General features: G+C 37.5%; 2 protein-coding genes across 3 annotated transcripts in view; both read left to right on the top strand.

The window, feature by feature from the left end:
• exoc6 (exocyst complex component 6) overlaps positions 1–3,412 on the top strand; it is a 64,669-nt gene extending 61,257 nt beyond the window's left edge. For both annotated transcript variants that reach the window (XM_006630384.3, XM_015346959.2), the window contains 2 exons: positions 1,611–1,723; positions 2,877–3,412. In XM_006630384.3, coding sequence (XP_006630447.1) covers positions 1,611–1,723; positions 2,877–3,009 — 246 coding nt within the window. In that variant the 3' untranslated portion in view covers positions 3,010–3,412. The remainder of the gene's footprint in view (positions 1–1,610; positions 1,724–2,876) is intronic.
• Positions 3,413–8,318: 4,906 nt separating this feature from the next.
• cyp26c1 (cytochrome P450, family 26, subfamily C, polypeptide 1) lies at positions 8,319–16,311 on the top strand. The gene is made up of 7 exons (XM_015346536.2): positions 8,319–8,532; positions 9,162–9,525; positions 10,052–10,276; positions 10,696–10,971; positions 12,202–12,357; positions 12,624–13,097; positions 14,556–16,311. The coding sequence occupies exons 2-7, from the start codon at positions 9,280–9,282 to the stop codon at positions 14,922–14,924; spliced, it is 1,746 nt and encodes a 581-aa protein (XP_015202022.1). The 5' UTR covers positions 8,319–8,532; positions 9,162–9,279; the 3' UTR covers positions 14,925–16,311.
• The last annotated feature ends 1,017 nt before the right edge of the window (positions 16,312–17,328 follow it).

The raw sequence follows: 17,328 nt of genomic DNA, 5'->3' as shown, positions 1-17,328 counted from the left end.
AATGCAGATGTTATTTCACCTCTCTTTATTCTTCATTTGGCTTTACTATAGGAGGAAATGGTGGATGTATGACAACTAGAACAAAAATAGGAAAGCTGATCTGATCTGAGATCACTCTGTCCTCAAAGCTTTGCGGGTTTGTGATCTTGAACCACAGAAAACCCAGGATGTTCCTGGGAAACAGCTCACTTTAAGGATTATTTGGATTTAAGAACAGGCTTATAAAAGATATCCTTTTTTGTTGGCTACACCTAAATCTTACATTTTTGGAAGGTGTTGGCTTGAACTAAATCATGCATTAAAACAAAATGAGAAGGCAGATCTGTTAAGCTATTATCACCTAATGGCATCTGAAATCCTGTGTTAATACAGTAGTGCTATTTATAAAACAGCCTCCATAACACAAAAGAGTTTGTATGTTCCTTTCCACATGCTGAAACAGACCATTTCTGTTCACTTGGGTTTGTATTGAAAAAGGTGAGGCAGAAACACAAAACTGCAGCATATGTTTTCTGAAGCTGCAAGTGTGTGAATACGTACAGGTCAATACACAGATAAGCGTTTATGGCGAAGCTGTTTGCAGAACATGATATGCACAGTTATTTTTCAGTTTCAAAAACAGTTTTATAGTTTCGTATTCATTTTGTCATCACTGTCTTGTGTGAATTAGAATGATTTGCCACGATTAAAGCACAATGATCAATATTGATAACTAGGAGTCATCTAAATTTTATTTCCATGTTTATTTTAATGATTAACTATCTGTATGATTACTATTATTGAACCTGCTGCCTAGTGCATCTTTGTTGTGGCCTTAGAGTAATGTAGCCTTTTGTGTGTAACATATTGGAAGAGATACAATAGTAAAAGGGATATTTTGTTTGTTTTCAAGATGTTTCATTATTTTTCTCTGTAATAAACCTCATCATTCAGTTCCTTATTGGCTCTTCCTTTCCATTTTGAGGTCTCAGCAGATAAAGCAAGTTGAATGTACTTTTTCAAATATCTTTAAAATACCTTAGCAAATATAAATGTAGCACATATCGGTAAGCTGATGATATATTGTTCCACTTATATTTTGATACCCTTTGAGTTAAAAAATAAAATAGGGTTTCTGATAGGATCTGCACAGCTGTGTTAGTTCATATTTTCAAGGGAGCCTAAGGTTGTTTTCTTTGGTCATTGCTCTTTAGTACAGCTGACTCTGTTGGATCATTTGTTCTGTTCTTTTTTTCTAATTATCAGACACTGCTCATGAAAAAAAAAAACATATCTGTTGCCATTGTGTAAAACCCATGTTTATACGGCAGTGAAAGAGACATCTCCTGTTGTACATGAGCTGATCTCTTTTAAACACTTCTGAGCTGTTTGCTTTCTCTCAGTGTGATGGGGTTATAGTGCTGTCTGATTACCCTTATATTGGAATACAGTTCACACATGGGAAAGGACTCGATGGGAGAGCGGTCTTATAGAAATAGGCTTGAAAGATTGCATCTTTAAGGGTATAGAGGGCTATAGAACCAAACACTATAAACATTAAAAAAATAACAGTGCTTGTGACCTTACTTTGGTTATATATTTGTAATTTAAAACCAATTAATTTTTTCCAGCTTCTTGATCTCTTCATGGTGTGGGACTGGTCCACCTATCTGGCCGACTACGGACAGCCTACGTCCAAGTACCTGAGGGTCAACCCCTCCACAGCTCTTGCACTCCTGGAGAAGTGAGTTTCCAGTTCCTGTTTCCCTGTTATTTAAGGAAAAGATAAGAAGCTTGCTTAGTACCACAGAATTTGTGAGACCTGAAAAGCTTGTAAAATTGTTAGGTGCCCAGCTTCTGATATCTGTATCAGAACATTTTTATTTCAGTGGTCACGTGAAAATATTTTGATTTGTTTTTGTTCTTATAGCTGAAGTGATCGGCAGGTTTCTGCTATTGTTCTACTTTCAGACTTTTGAATCCAGTTGTACTTTAGGCCAATATTTATATGCAAAAAATATTATTGCAGTTCACAGAGAATTACAGAAAAGGTGATGATTTCAGTCAGGCTTTCACTTATAGCTTGAGTCAGATATTGCATGTGTTATTCAAGGAATACATCAATACATCCTGGAAAACATACTTTGAATACTGCAGTCTTGTTTATGTGATAACTGAAATTAAAGAATGAAACATTAACCAGTAGAATTATCTTGATTTTTTCAAATGTTTAACTTTTATGACTTAATTTTTGCACCTTTTCTCTGTTAAATGCATACACAGAGTCTACAGGGGGTATGTATCCTGTTGTATCCTGAATGGGGTCTGTCCATTACTGTTTAGTAACTGACGTTAGATCTATAAGGTGTTATTTGTACACAAACATGGTTTAATTCAAGTTTTTCTGTGGTCACTTCACATTCATTTTATTAAACTCTCTTGCTTTGAGAAGAGCATGGAAAGCTACATTCAGATATACTGTATGTACTCATAAGCTCAAATTAATTTTTTGTTTAAATGTGCCTGACATTTCATTGACAGATAAAGGAAAATCTCTGTTATGTCATTGCTAGAGTAAAAATTAGTTTAGCGATACTGAGATAATGATTCTCATGTAATAGTGTATTCATAAAATGCAATAGTATTTATAGTTTTTCTGTTGTATTAAACGTGTTGCTATAGAATGCTGAGAAATGCATTCACATGTCAGGCTTCTAAATGTTATAGACATACATCATGCTGTAAAATACAATATTTTAACATAGGAACCGGCGTGTTATAAAACAGATACAGATATGTATATGTATTTACACTCTTGGATTAGTCTCAGGTCTGAATTGATCAGGGTAGGCTAAGAATAGAAACAGCTTGATCCTCTGATTGTCTGTTTCTTACAGGATGAAGGACACAAGTAAAAAGAACAACATTTTCTCCCAGTTCCGAAAAAATGACCGTGACAAGCAGAAGCTGATAGAGACTGTGGTGAAGCAGCTGAGGAGCCTGGTGAATGGGATGTCCCAACACTCTTAGGAGTCCTGGTCTTTGTTATACTTACACATTGTCTCAGTGTCCCGCATTTCAGTTAGAGAAATACTTTCCTGTTTATACCAAACTGGATATAGTGTAAATACTATAATAAGAGCACTTACTGGAGCCTGAAATGTTAGTTCAATGTTTTTTAATGTATTTTTAATGGATGAAAAAAGTTTTGTATATTGTGAATGTGCAATGATTGTATCACCACAAAGAGGGTGTTTCAAAACAGACTGGGAATGTATAAATCGCAAAGTCATAGAATGGATAATGAAGTCCTTAAGTGAGACTGATGTTCAGTGAATCATTCTGGAAAGACTTCATACAGGTTTCACGCTGCGTAATATCGAGAGGGTTTTTTACTGTAAATATTCTGGGGATATTAAACACTACAGTCTGACATGCTTCCTGTGGTTCTTATTGAAATATCAAACCGCTTTTAATCAATGAACAATTGCCTACAAATGGCCATGCATGACCTGTATTCAAATGGTTTTAGGGAGGAGGGAAGCAGAAAGTCTACTTTTTATTTAGAATAGCTGCAGTTTACAGATTTTTACAGGCTAAAAAGATGTATCATTTAAGAAGTAAAATCTAAGTTACCATTATTAACAAAAAAAAATGATTTACATCCTAAAACACTACTCAGCTTTTCTGTTAAGTTTTCTCAGGGTGAAAATGTCAGCTTTTGAGTTGAGATGCTTTAGAAGTTCAAGTTAAGACTTTATTTTTAATGAAACAGCAATAATGGGTAAATGTGCAGCCTCATGCAAGTGTAAATGCTTATGTTTAAATTATTGTTTTAAGATCACAGTTTTTACTGTTTCTGCACTACTGTAATGGGTGTTTTGCACTGAAACTTTTTAGTGATGAATGTGTTTGGAAGTTGCATCTGTAAAAATGCAGTACATTTAATTCAATTTTGAAGTAAAATGCAATAGAAAGTACAGTATTATGTGAAAATAAGTTGGAATAGGCAGGGGATTTAAAATATTATCCCTTAACCTTTTAATTTGTAATTGGACTTAGTATTTTATATCCTATTTGTTTGAATTTCTTAAGAACAGTGTGACATCTGCTGCAGTGAAGCCAGTGCACTCCTGTCTCTTCTCTTTACTAATAGCTTTTTACAGGCTGTCACTGCTTGATCTGTACATTTCAGGGTGATGTAAGAAAAACATTTTTAATACAGTTTTAATGTAAGGGATTTCACTTAATATTTTATTTTACAGGCATCATGACTGCCATTTCTTACTAAAGGATTCCTTGTAACATTTCATTACTTTATCACTGAATATGTTTTGAACACAAATTGTTACATCTTGCTCTGGAGAAAATAAATTAAACTACCGATTTTAGTTGTTTCCACTGTTATGACAGCTGAATTATTTATTCTTTCATGTGTATCTAATATACCTCACAGATGCATAAAAGGATGAAACATTTCATAGATTTCTTTTTTAGAATATGCAATTGATATGTACATTTTAAATCAATGTATTTCCTTTTTTTAAGTAGATTGTTTTACATATTCATTATTTTGTGGAATATCTTTAATGTAAAATAATTGTATGTATATAATTTAAATAAATGCATTGCAAAACTGGCAATTTAACCTATGTTTCGCACTGAATAGTTCGCCCTAATCCGTTATCTTAAAAGCTGATATAGGACGTTTTTACTGGTACTGCTAAGGCGAGTACGTACACCATGAAACTAGTTTTGAATTTGCATTCGTAATGAATTTACATCCTGAATAGATTTAGATGTATCTTCCATTGATAAATATCTGTATATCTAGTATGATTTGCCTTTAGCTTCCTATTCATATCAAATGTGCATATTGTACAGTACGCCTTATCAAGTTTCGTTTTTTATGGTAGTAAACACTGGTGATGAATGTAGTCGGTACGTCAGTTTGAAAACCCGTTTGTTTACTGTGTCCTGTCCATCGGTAGCAGTTTTGGGATAAAAAAAAATGTCAAACCTGTCTTAAAGCAGATAAGATCACGGTTGGTCTTCAGATAAGCTGTAATATTCATCACTAATTTACATGCGGGTTTTTTTTACTGATTAATTATTTTTAATGGTTGGATGTTAATAATTTGCCTTATTGACTACTTGTGTTCATAGTACATTTTACAGCAATGTGAACTTTAAGACTTAAAATGGTATACCTGTTAATCGCAGTTTGCCCGCGCTTTACCTTTGAAACATCCCAGCAGTTAAGAGTGCGTTTGATAAGAGATCTTAAGTATTTAAACGTCAAGAGCCATGGCTGCGGGATGTTTGGACCCGAGAGGGATGCTGTCAGTGACAGTAAGCGCCTACTGCACCTGGCGAAGTGGGGTCTCCGCCGAGTAATTCGCCGAGCACAAACACGCGGCTGACACCAAACTGAAGGAAGACCGTGCATTAAAACTGAGGGAGGATGCTACCAGTCTTTAACTTTAAGCGAGTGCACTGATTCGGCGGAATACAAAGTGAGCTTTTCAGACTTAACGAGAATAGGTCTGCTGTTCCTTAGGTAAAACGTTATTCGTGTCAGTTTTTTCTGCCTGTAAACTTCTGGCATTGCGTGATGAGAATACAATCCAGGCTAATTGAGGAAAAGGTTCGAAAATACGCCATTATTTCAATGGTTTTCATGTTCCTTTTCAATGTTTAAAGGCGTAAGGTTTTTTTTATCTGTTTTATTGTGTTTTCTTGAGCTTATCTGTATGATACACACTTATTTATATTCGATTGTGAGGGAGAGGACGGTTTTCCACCTCGTACATTTTAATTCGAAGCGGATGTTCAACTTTAACACAAAGTATTCCAGTTCCTTTGTCTTTGTACTTCCTTCTCTTTTCTGACAAAAAAAATGTGATTTTAACCTATTTGCTTCATTAAGAAAAACAGATAATCAAATCGACGATTTGAGTCAGACTTTTAATGTCATCCGTCACCAACATAAAGCGGGAACAATACGCATATAGCTATGCGGATCAACGCGCAAGGACCGCTGTAACAAACGGCTTCGTTAGCAATATGTAAACCTAACTATAAACAGGTAAAGATTATTTGATGGACAGTGTGATGTGTCCCATGATCATTTAATGCGTCATTCTTTGGTTTAGGATTTAGGTTTCTCCAAAGCGGTGTGACCATTGGTACTTCGTGAAACGAGTAAGTTTTCTTTTCGGGCTAGTTAAATAAAATCTATAATTTATTACCAAACAAAAGCTTGGTAAGGCATTGTGATCGTCTGTCATGTAGTAGTAAGGTCAGTCTATACATTAGCTATGTGACTTTCTGTGGCTTTACCGTGAAGGGCTTTTCATTTAATAACGCCTGAATTGGGCAATTTCAGGAAGACGAAATTGGCCTTTAAATCCTAAACGTCTTTACTAGCATCTTCATGTGAATTTCAGTATGCGTTGAACACATAAAGGTCTTTAATTTGAATTTATGATTATCTCTTAGGCAAGTTTGTTTTGCGGAAAAGTCCAACACAGCATAAATATAACCGTTATCGACAAAAAGGTCAGGAAAAATAATATTTTAGGAACACGTCAAATAAAAGCTATAATCAAATATTTTTAGCATACTTTATTCAATAACTGAAGTTCTCAGTATTACGAACATGCTGAATTATTAAGCATGTATACAGGCTAGGGGGTAAAGACTGAAATCGCAAGGACAAAAAGTATTTTAATCAAATTTAGATAACCTCAAGACAAACATGGATACATACACGTGTACACGTTTTTTTTATAATATGTAAAGATCCTACTGATTGCAGCCTTGTACTGGGAATATACCTGAATAATATAAAATTGCGCAAGGAAGAACGCTTTTGATGCAGTCTTCTGTCTTAAAAGTAAATAAACTTGTATAGAAACATACATAGGTGTTAACAGCAGATCTTTGCTAAAAACATGTTCTCGGTATTTAAGGGAACATTTATTTGCCAATATTTAAAAACAGTCTAAAACGTTCACAGTGAACAATGTTATAAATCAGCATTATGAAATCCCGTGAATATAAAATACAAAACTAAATGACCAGTGAACGGCGATAGAACAAATGCTCAAATTAGCCCATGTAAACTAATGGTCTCCGGAATTACCCAAATCGGGTCCGAAAACAAAGTTGCCGTAATCGATACATTGAATGAAAAGCAAATCGATAATTATCACGTTAATAACGTGAGTTTTTCTATGGATATGTCCTGGATGAAAGCACATTTGAGCCTATTAATTTAATTTTTATCTTCACACACAGAAAAGCCGTTTACAAATTGTAGCATCAAGACGGAGGACCCGGGGCGCTTTCCAACTTGATATTTAACTAATTAACCTAGCTTTTAATTGCCTAACTTCCAAAATGCCGAAGGAAAGCGGAGCCAACTCTTAAGTGGCAGTATCCTCCTGAGGTTGTCCGATGGTTCCATTGACGGGAGACGTCCACAGTCGGGCATCAAAACAAACTTCAGCAGGTGTCCCCTGTCCCGAAACGGAAAAAGATACATTACACCTGGGCGCGCCAGGGAGATGTGGAACTGAAGCCTTTCTAAAACTCCCCATTCAAGAGTAATTCATTACACTGTGAAAAGTGCGAAAGAGTTATTTTGTTAATGATAATGTTGTAGTTTGAACGTCTGTCTTATTATCTTATTATTAATGATAAAATGTAAAAGATTGGTTGTTTTGATTTGATAGAAGAATCGATTCTTAACTACATTCATTTCGAAAATGGAGTGCGCTATGTTTTTGTGAAGGATGTTTTAAATTACTATATCCAGATATTCATATTATTTTTACCTTCTAAGTATTTTAAAATATCTATATAGTGTATACACACGGGTTCAGATAGTAACTAGACTTTACTCCAATACAGAAACCGCGATCATGGATATGCACTTCAAAATGTCATTTACTGTGTCGTGTGAAAACCTGCTGAGTTTCCCCGTTGCATGTTTTAAAATGACGTTATTTAAGCGTGCTATACAGTCCATTCAAAGTATATTCAAAGAATATACAATAATGTCCATGTTCCTTGCGTGCTTATTGCGAGAAATATAAAGAAAGCTATTTTTTCTGGAACTCAAGACTTTCACTCTTGACTTTGGATAAATATTTGGGCAGTGAATCAGGCTGGGCTGGAGATGAATGACTGAGGTCGGATTAAGCTCTGTGAATGGCAGTGCATTTAAACCGTGGATTTCCTGCGATTGGTTACCTGTTTCCTCAATGAACCGCCACCCGATCCTCAAGCGCTACTGAACTGTTTCAGAAAGTCTCTCCCGCTCCCTCAAACTGCGAGTGTAGCTACATGATCACCAACTTGGCTCCAGTCATCTCGACATATCAGCCTCTTTAAATATGCAAAATCCACGTCATCTGCGAAGGTGGATCATATAGTGTGCCAATATCTATAAAGCTCTGTGCGAACAGAAACATTAAAGATTATTTGGCAAGAGACATTCACTGAAGAGATTTCACTGTCATCGACATGGTCTGCACTTAAAACGGAGTAAGTCTCGTAGCTCTCTTTCGCATTTCTGATTCTGTTTTTAATTGTTTGTTTCAATCTTAACGTGTAAAGGTAAAAAAACGACGTTTAAAGTGATCGGAGGAGTTTTAATCATGAGTCAATGAGCGACATTGCCAGTCGGCACCCGGGTTTTTGTTGTACTGTTTCTTATCCGGTGTTTTGATCAATTGTTATGTAAAATGTAAGATAACATGTCAGCTAAAAGAGCAGCTCTGCGATTTATTAATGCGAGCTAATTAAAATTATGATGTGTCTTGGAATACTGAGCCTCTTGAGTTGCACTAAAGCGCATTAACAGGCGTGCGTGCACATGCATTGTGGCTGAAATCTCTGCAGTGTCAGTATCTCGACCTTCTTAAGAGGACTTTCTGCTGGAAGAATTAATGAATGTCCCGACGCAAAATAACTTGCACGATAGGTTTTTTTCATTTTTTAGGCCGTGACACACGTAGCATATGTGATAAATTCACGGTTTCGAAATGAAAGCACGTTACGGGTGTACAGTAGTTGTGCCTGCCAAATCTGTGCATTGGTGTTATTTTTTCTTTGAAATAAAAATTGTTTTTTTTTTTGTTTGGAACGATCTAATAATGTTGTTTCATTTTCAGACTCTTAAGGCCCGGAAAAGTGGCAGAGAGATTGCCCATAACAGCATCCGCGTGGTTCTTAGTTTTTTTGTTCCACATCAATATTGTCTCAGGCTCCGATATTCCCCGAGTTGTCGAAATGTGTTCGTCAGAGTTTGGGAAGCACAATCGGATTTTGGAGATGTTTTTGCTAGAAAACAATCACTTCACGGTGCTGGCAGCTGTCATCACCTCCGTGCTGTCTGTGCTGCTGTTGCTCGCTGTATCCCGGCAGCTGTGGACCCTTCGATGGACCATCACAAGGGACAGAAAATGCGAACTCCCCCTCCCGAAAGGTTCAATGGGCTGGCCGCTCTTTGGAGAAACCTTCCACTGGCTATTTCAGGTACCGTGACGCGTGTGCGCAATTGTTTACTCTTCAGGAACGGCCCATAATAGCGATGCATTTAGACATGAATAAAGGGTTTACAGTTCAATGCGTTTTTTCCCCCTCATTTTTGAGGACGGGCCTAGAAGGGGTGGTGTTTTTGTTGTTGCGCTGTTCTTTTAAGACTCAGGTGACAATCAGTTTATAGTATGTCCCCGTATGCGAGCGCTTAAAAGCGATTTAGACTCCACTGTGAAAAACCCAAGAACGTTTTTACGACCCAGATGTAAGGATAACAATTATATTTCTTTGACACTCTTTGGTTGATATATTGTAAAGGAATTTCGTCGTGGCAAGTGTGGACTTGAGCGAGATGTAATTAGTGATTTATTACCACAGACGTGCATATTCCCTTTTAGGAAACAATTCTGGTAGCAGACTAGGCAGAATCACTTTTCCACGATGTAGAGGGTAGTAGCCGAACGTCATTAGCTGGGTGCGCTTGAATTTAACACCTCTTTTACCCGCTGTATTTTTATGACAGGGCTCCAGTTTTCACATCTCGAGGAGAGAGAAGTACGGAAATGTCTTTAAAACCCACCTTTTAGGGAAACCTGTTATCCGCGTGACAGGAGCCGAAAACGTCCGTAAAATCTTGCTGGGAGAACACAATTTAGTGAGCACACAATGGCCACAAAGCACCCGGATTATCCTGGGAGCCAACACTCTGGTTAACTCCATTGGGGACCTCCATAAACGGAAGAGAAAAGTAAGGGAACACATATTTTATTTCCCGTGCATGTGCAGCACTTACATTTTAAGTAAAAAAGCACGCCTCTTCTAGTGTATTTGCTGCAGTATGTATAGCTTTCACGTGATCAAACAATTTTTTGTATAGCCTGTACAATACATCTAGAAAGAAGTTAATATTTTTAACTCGACGAGTTCATGCTTTTAATTTTGACCCGAGAAAAGGAAAGAGATTGTTCAGTGGAAAAGCAAGTCCACGCAAATTGATTCTGAGCTAACCCCAAATACTGTTGCTCTCCAATACGAAGAGTATGATGCAACGAAAGAAAATGCATGTTCTGTTTTAAGATTTATGGACAATCAGAACGTTAACATATATCTGCTAACTAAAACACCAAATGCCAATTTTTCTTGTGTTTCTCTCTTCTTCAACCCCAGATTTTGGCTAAAGTGTTCAGCCGAGCAGCTCTGGAGACCTACACTCCGCGTTTGCAAGACGTTGTCAGGTGTGAGATTGCGAAATGGTGCTCAGAGCGTGGCTCTGTCAATGTCTATGCTGCTGCTAAAGCTCTCACCTTTCGCATCGCTATCCGAGTCCTTTTAGGGCTTAACATAGAAGAAAGTCACCTGAACTACCTCTCTAAAATCTTCGAACAACTTATGGACAACCTCTTCTCACTCCCGTTTGATGTGCCGTTCAGCGGTCTCCGTAAAGTGAGTGCAAATCTTGATTTCACTTTGTGAATAAAAATTGTTATCATTATTAACTTGTCCGGGTGTGTACTATAGAGAAAGGCCCGATCTTAACTGGAGTTGAGGACCTTTGCCTTAAGAATGTCTTTTTTGGTCAGAATACGATTTAAACAACTTGTTCCCTTTTATGTACCAAAAAAGTGGTGATCTTTCCGTCCGCCCGTACGTCTTCATCCTCAACAAAACGATTAAGTCCACTGGAGGGGCTTTAGACCTCGTGCCCGAAAGACAAAGGTCTTTGTATTAACCGCTAAGTGATGTTCTGGAAGAGATGGATATTAGTTAAAACACGGAGATTGTATGGAATATTTTGGTGTTTGTTTCCTGGGAAAATATAACCTGGATAATGCCAAACAATAACATTGAAACGCTTAACAGGAAATTGAGATGTGTCTATGTTGAGCACTTTACGGGAAACATGTTTTCTGGAACTATAGAGGATGTTTCCTTGCCTGTTTATTTTTTCCTGGAATATAGTGCATTCAGTCCCTCTGTGTTATTAAACTAAATAACTCACTAGGTTTTTCACGTAGGTATTCCAGTGTACGTTTCTTTATTCTTTCGTGGGACTATGTGAAAATAAAGTAGTCTTTAAATCCCCACAGGACAGCCACTTGAAAATACATTTTTTTTCCTAGATCTGTTTCTTTCTTTCTTAGGAAATACATTAAAGTAACTAGCAAATAAGTCTATCCATACTTGACACAAACGGTAACACGTTTCGCCTTGGCTGTATGTTTTTGAAACTGCCAAAGTGTTCCTTCCAAAAAAGAGTGAAACAAAAATAAGATAATGATAACTATCATCAGTTTGTTTTTTCGCAAAATCCCCAAATGATTCATATTTGATTTAACTTATTTTTAATTATTAATGTTTTATTTGACAGTTTTGGTATTGCCTTCTACTATGAACAAAAATATAAGGTGAATACAATTTCAGGTCAATCGAAAACAGTATACGGCTTTATATTTCTAAAGACCTATAACACGCAGCGTGCTTACTGTTATGTAACAAATTCCCGTAAAATAATGTACCTGAATTGTTCCCCGAACATTTCCCAGTAACACGCCGGAAATGCTTACGAATTTTGTTAACTTAATATTTTAATAGTTGAATCGAACGCATAGAAGTCAAGAGCATGAAGAAACAGAATGTAATGTAAATAACTATTATTTTTTCTCTAAACCTCAGGGTATGAAAGCCCGAGACACACTCCACGAGTGCATGGAGAAGATTATTAAAGAGAAATTACAGAGGCCTCAGTCCGAGGGTTACAGCGATATCTTTGATTACATGCTGAGCAGTGCCAAAGAGAACGGGCACGAGTTGAGCATACAGGAGCTGAAGGTAATTGAGTCTCTGCCGCCGGAACGCGGTCGTTCTCCAAGTCCGTCTGCAACAAGACGGCAGTTACCCGGTAATGCACTCAGGTTAATGATTGCATTTGGAAGTCGCCCTTATTTATATTTAACTTCTATTATTATGTATAATTAGACCAATTTTCACAGAAGGTGGTTTAGTCTGAGACATGGTATCATTAGAACATCTTTGGGCTTGCACTTTTATGGAAGTTAGAGAAAAACCACTGAACCTGTCACACCTTTGAATTCCAGGAATCTGCGGTGGAGCTCATATTCGCTGCCCACTCCACCACTGCCAGCTCCAGCACCTCTCTCATCCTCCAGCTAATGAGACATCCCGCAGTCGCCGACAGAATCAGAGATGAGCTGGAGACACAGGGACTCAACTGGAACTCCAACCGGATGCAACTCTCGACCAGCCAGTCGGGGAAGTCGGGGCAGGCGATTCTGTCTGAAGGTGTGTCAGAAGGAAACGAGCAGGACAGAGACTGCCGTTCCAGGGCAGCAACTATTGAGCAGAAGCCTCCGGGTGACCCAGTCTGTCGCTGTGATTTTCTGGCGGGCGCTGCAGGAGAAGAGCCATTTTCTTTCTGCCACCTGCATCATTTGAACCTGGAGAGACTGGGCCGACTGCACTACCTGGACTGCGTGGTGAAGGAAGTCCTCAGATTTCTCCCTCCTGTCTCTGGAGGTTACAGGACAGCTCTGCAAACCTTTGAACTAGACGTAAGTTTCGAGAAACAGACCCTGCTGCGTCCTTTCGAGCAACACATATCAGCAATGTGCACGTAACACTTTTCATGTGACAGGAGAAGGGTGTGGGCCTGTAGAATCTCAGCCGAAAACTGCTCATGCATGCTAAATGAGGACACACAGTGAAAATGAAATGCTACGATAGGACACATAACCCCCCCCATAATTCGCTGTAAAATTTATGGTCATCTGTATGGTCCTGTGGTGTTCCCTCGTCTCAGTTTAGACTGGTTGACTATTTAATCTTCGACAACCAGTAGAATTAGTGACAATGAAATCATACGGAATTGAAAAACGGAGTGAGTGTTTAACTCTCTGCTCCAGCGTCCTGCACTAGCAACCAGGCCAGAGCGACTTTCCAGAACTTATTATTGAAGAGCGGTGGCGTGCATCCTCTGTGCCTTATTCAAGAAATGGGGCCACACGCACACAGCTCTTTTTGTTAGTGCAACATTAGATAAACCACAGGTCAAGCACAGGTCAGGTGGGAAACGAATGCAAAGAAATCCGAAGAAACTAGGTGAGACACCCTGGCCACTTACACATACTGTAGCAGACTGTGCATGAATAGAAAACCATCCACCTATTTTTTTCTAATTATATGTTGGATCATTGGATACACAAGTAAAAGTACTAATACTTTCAAAATCAAGTCCATATTTACTAATGAACCATGTTTTTTACATATGTGTATTTTATTATAAAGTCTCCTTTCACGAAGACAGACGTATCATTCAAAGTGTAAAAAGCAAATGCTCTTTGGAGCCCTGACAGTTCAGTGTAGTGCAGAGGTAGGCTACTGCTGCAGTGTGTTTCTAATGCCCCCTGTTACCTTCATTGTCACGTTTGTTATGCAGCTATAAACTGAAACATTGAGATCATGTTGTTGCTGTGGGTTTTGAAGAAAACTGGGAACTGGGGGTGGGTTGGATGGTGGTGGTGGGGGTACCATATTTAACAAGATGTCTGAGGTCGCCCCCTATTGACTAAGTAAAGGAAATGAATTGTAAATCCAGTAGATTCAGCCAAAAGATCAACCCTGCAGAAAGCTTTATGTCCGGGGGGATCCAATCCTGTATGCCAGGTCCAGTGTGTCTGCAGGTATTTATTACTGGCTTACCTGAACCAAATATAACAGCTTCTCCCACCTGCTTTAAAAGACCTTGAACACCTGAAGACACACTGGCCCTCCAGGACCAGGACTGGGTACCCCTGCGTTACGCAATGACTGCCTTTAAACCCGTCTGACCCTCTTGTTCTTTAAACCAGGCCATAGTATTTGCATTATTCATTCATTTTACCTCATGATTACATTGATTCAGTTCTCACCTTTGTTTAATCGCAAGCCGTAGGTGGTCCAATTGCAAAAAATGCTGCCCAATGGCCTCGGTTTAGGCTTAACACTTACGTATGTTTTTGTCTCGTTTTAAGGGATATCAGATTCCAAAAGGATGGAGTGTTATGTACAGCATCCGAGATACTCACGAAACAGCCGCGGTGTACCAGAACCCCGAGATCTTTGACCCGGATCGCTTCGGATCTGAGAGGGATGAGGGCAAGGCCGGACGCTTCAATTACATTCCGTTTGGTGGAGGAATCAGGAGCTGCATCGGAAGGGAGCTGGCACAAGTCATATTAAAGACTCTGGCTATTGAGCTGTTGAATACTGCCGAGTGGGAACTGGCCACACCTGCCTTCCCAAAGATGCAAACAGTACCAATTGTGCACCCTGTCAATGGACTCCATGTTTATTTCCATTTCTTAAATTCTGACACAAAGCAAGAGTCTCCAAAATCATAGTCCCGTTTTTCTAACTATAACTGTACATAGCCTGTTAGATATTAAGTATCCCTCTAGTCTTACATGGGTTACTTCTATTTTTAAGTTATTTTATGTTGTGTTTCTACACAAGGTCACTTACATTGAGACACACCACGTCAAAAAGAAGACGTAACTCCTTGTCTCGGTATAAGGAAACAATTGGTTGTAATAAGCCCTTTTGTCATATTTCTAAACATACAGAAAACCTTTAACATTAGACAGTGAAGTAGATCACTGGAACTGTCTTCCAGTAAAGAGACACAGACACAAGTAATGTAGCCTAGAATGTTCATTTAAGTAGCTGATAGCTGGTAACAAGAGGGTCCAGTAGTTGTTAAAGGATCCGAAAAACATTTTGCTAAGCAGCCTTTTCCTCAACATGTGTGATCACTAACCATCCCCAAAGCTTCCGAGTGGTGCCTTAGTCATCGCAGGCAAGGCTGCAGGGCAAGAGATCCCTGGTCCTACCCACCTCAATCTCTTCTAACCCTCTGAAAAATGACTCATCGTGGCATTTGTTTCTTCACAGTTGTTTATCATTTTCCTGTGATATTGCCTTAGATCCAGAGTTTAATTTAGTATGCTTTTATCAAGCAAGGGCATTAGCATTCAGGTATCCAATAAAAGCATCTAACTTTATCACAATTATCACTCTTTACTTTCTTAACCATAGAACTTGTAGGAATTGACATAACCTACTGACTTTAATAATTTATGTGTGTATATATGATAAAGATTATAAATATAGCATACTATAACTTTGTTGTTTATGTGTTAAAATGAAGTAGTATAATGCCATATAAGCTTTATTTATAGAACATGTGTCAACTAAATATGAATTTAATGTGGGGAAAGTAGTATATTTTTCTCTTTATGTAAGTAGCCCTTTACTGTACCAATAAAATACATTAAAAACCGTGAACTAACAGACACCTGCACACAGTTGCTGTGTGATATTCTCCAATCTTTTACAGTAGGTCTGTTTTCTCATTAAATCAGTGAGGGACGTAGCTATGAAATGTTAGGCAGCACTATAATGTTGACAGACCTACCTGATAAAATTGATGTGTACACTCAGGCAGGATAGGGTGAAAGGAAGGAGAAACGCAAGCGTTATAGCACTTTTTACACTTTCTCCTTATGGAGCTCATTGTGATGTTGGCTTGTCAATGCAACCTAATATATAGTCCTTGGGATGATGTCAGCGTGCTTGTTAATCTTATCTTATTGATGTTCACATTAGAAGTCATTCAGTGTTTCTATGTGTTTGTCCAGTGTTCTTTATATGTGAAAATGATGATCTTAACAGTGGTATTTTTGTGATGTATTTGTGTTTTAAATAAAAACATGAACTGTTTTTTTTAAATATATATTGGGTGTTTATATCTACATATGACATTAGTACACACTTACTAGTAAGTATACCTGTGCAGTTGTTCTCAGTGGGGCAGTAAAAAAAAGACAGAAAATATTGAAAGATGTGAAATTGCTCAATTCACCTATTCTTCTTTGTAGTAATAGTAATAGAAGTACATTTATTTGGTTGAAATCTTGTAGTTGTAATATCAAAAACAGTGTTAATAAATACCACTAATTATGCCACTGTAATTATCTGTATCTGTTGCTTAATAAAATTATTTCTGGGGTATGATCTATAATCTAATTACAATTCACGTTCTTTCATACAATTCATTTACACTGCCTAGAGCACTGATTTACTTATTTAGCTGTGATCTGATCATATGAACTCCCATATGTTCAAATAAAGTTTCAGTTTTTTTTAACCAAACATGAGACATTTGATTGTGTTTGTTTTAAATAAAATGATTTGATGATAACCATTAAAGATGTAAAATGCATTTCAACTATATTCCTAATACCCTCAAACCTTGTTTTGACAACAACACAATCTGACATTCAAATGGATCAGTATAACCATGTTAAAATCAACAATAGAACAGAAGACAACAACAATACATTTTTGTGTTAGAAAAGCACATTAAATGTCCATTTAATTTTGTCATTTTCTATAAACGCCAAATGTTATTCCAACAGTATTGATGCAATTAATTATTACTGTTATTTGGTGCTAATTAATTTTTTTTGTTTTCCTTTTTATCGTTGCTGCTGGGGAACATACACTTACAAAGCATCTTTATTTATGAAGGGAAAGACATTCTTATCACTGGATTTTAAAAAAATGTTTTAAAAAATGCTGAGAAATGGAGCTATGTGAACGCGAGCTCATTTAAATTCTTATGAATAAACGTAAACATTTACAAATACGTGAGTGAAAAAATGCCATGGACCTAATACATATAGATGACGCTTTTTAACAATAATTTAAATTAAACCCTTCAAAAGGTTACACCTTAACAGATAG

The sequence above is a fragment of the Lepisosteus oculatus genome, chromosome 4 (genome assembly GCF_040954835.1).
Source record: "Lepisosteus oculatus isolate fLepOcu1 chromosome 4, fLepOcu1.hap2, whole genome shotgun sequence".
In the NCBI taxonomy this organism is placed as follows: Eukaryota; Metazoa; Chordata; class Actinopteri; order Semionotiformes; family Lepisosteidae; genus Lepisosteus; species Lepisosteus oculatus.
This window is presented reverse-complemented; position numbering and strand designations above follow the sequence as displayed.

Excerpts from the sequence above, each read along its gene's own strand:
- cyp26c1 (XM_015346536.2), top strand. The coding sequence starts at position 9,280 with ATGTGTTCGTCAGAGTTTGGGAAGCACAATCGGATTTTGGAGATGTTT. Across the intron at positions 9,526-10,051 it reads CCTTCCACTGGCTATTTCAG|GGCTCCAGTTTTCACATCTC; the intron begins GTACCGTGACGC and ends TTTTTATGACAG. Across the intron at positions 10,277-10,695 it reads TCCATAAACGGAAGAGAAAA|ATTTTGGCTAAAGTGTTCAG; the intron begins GTAAGGGAACAC and ends CTTCAACCCCAG.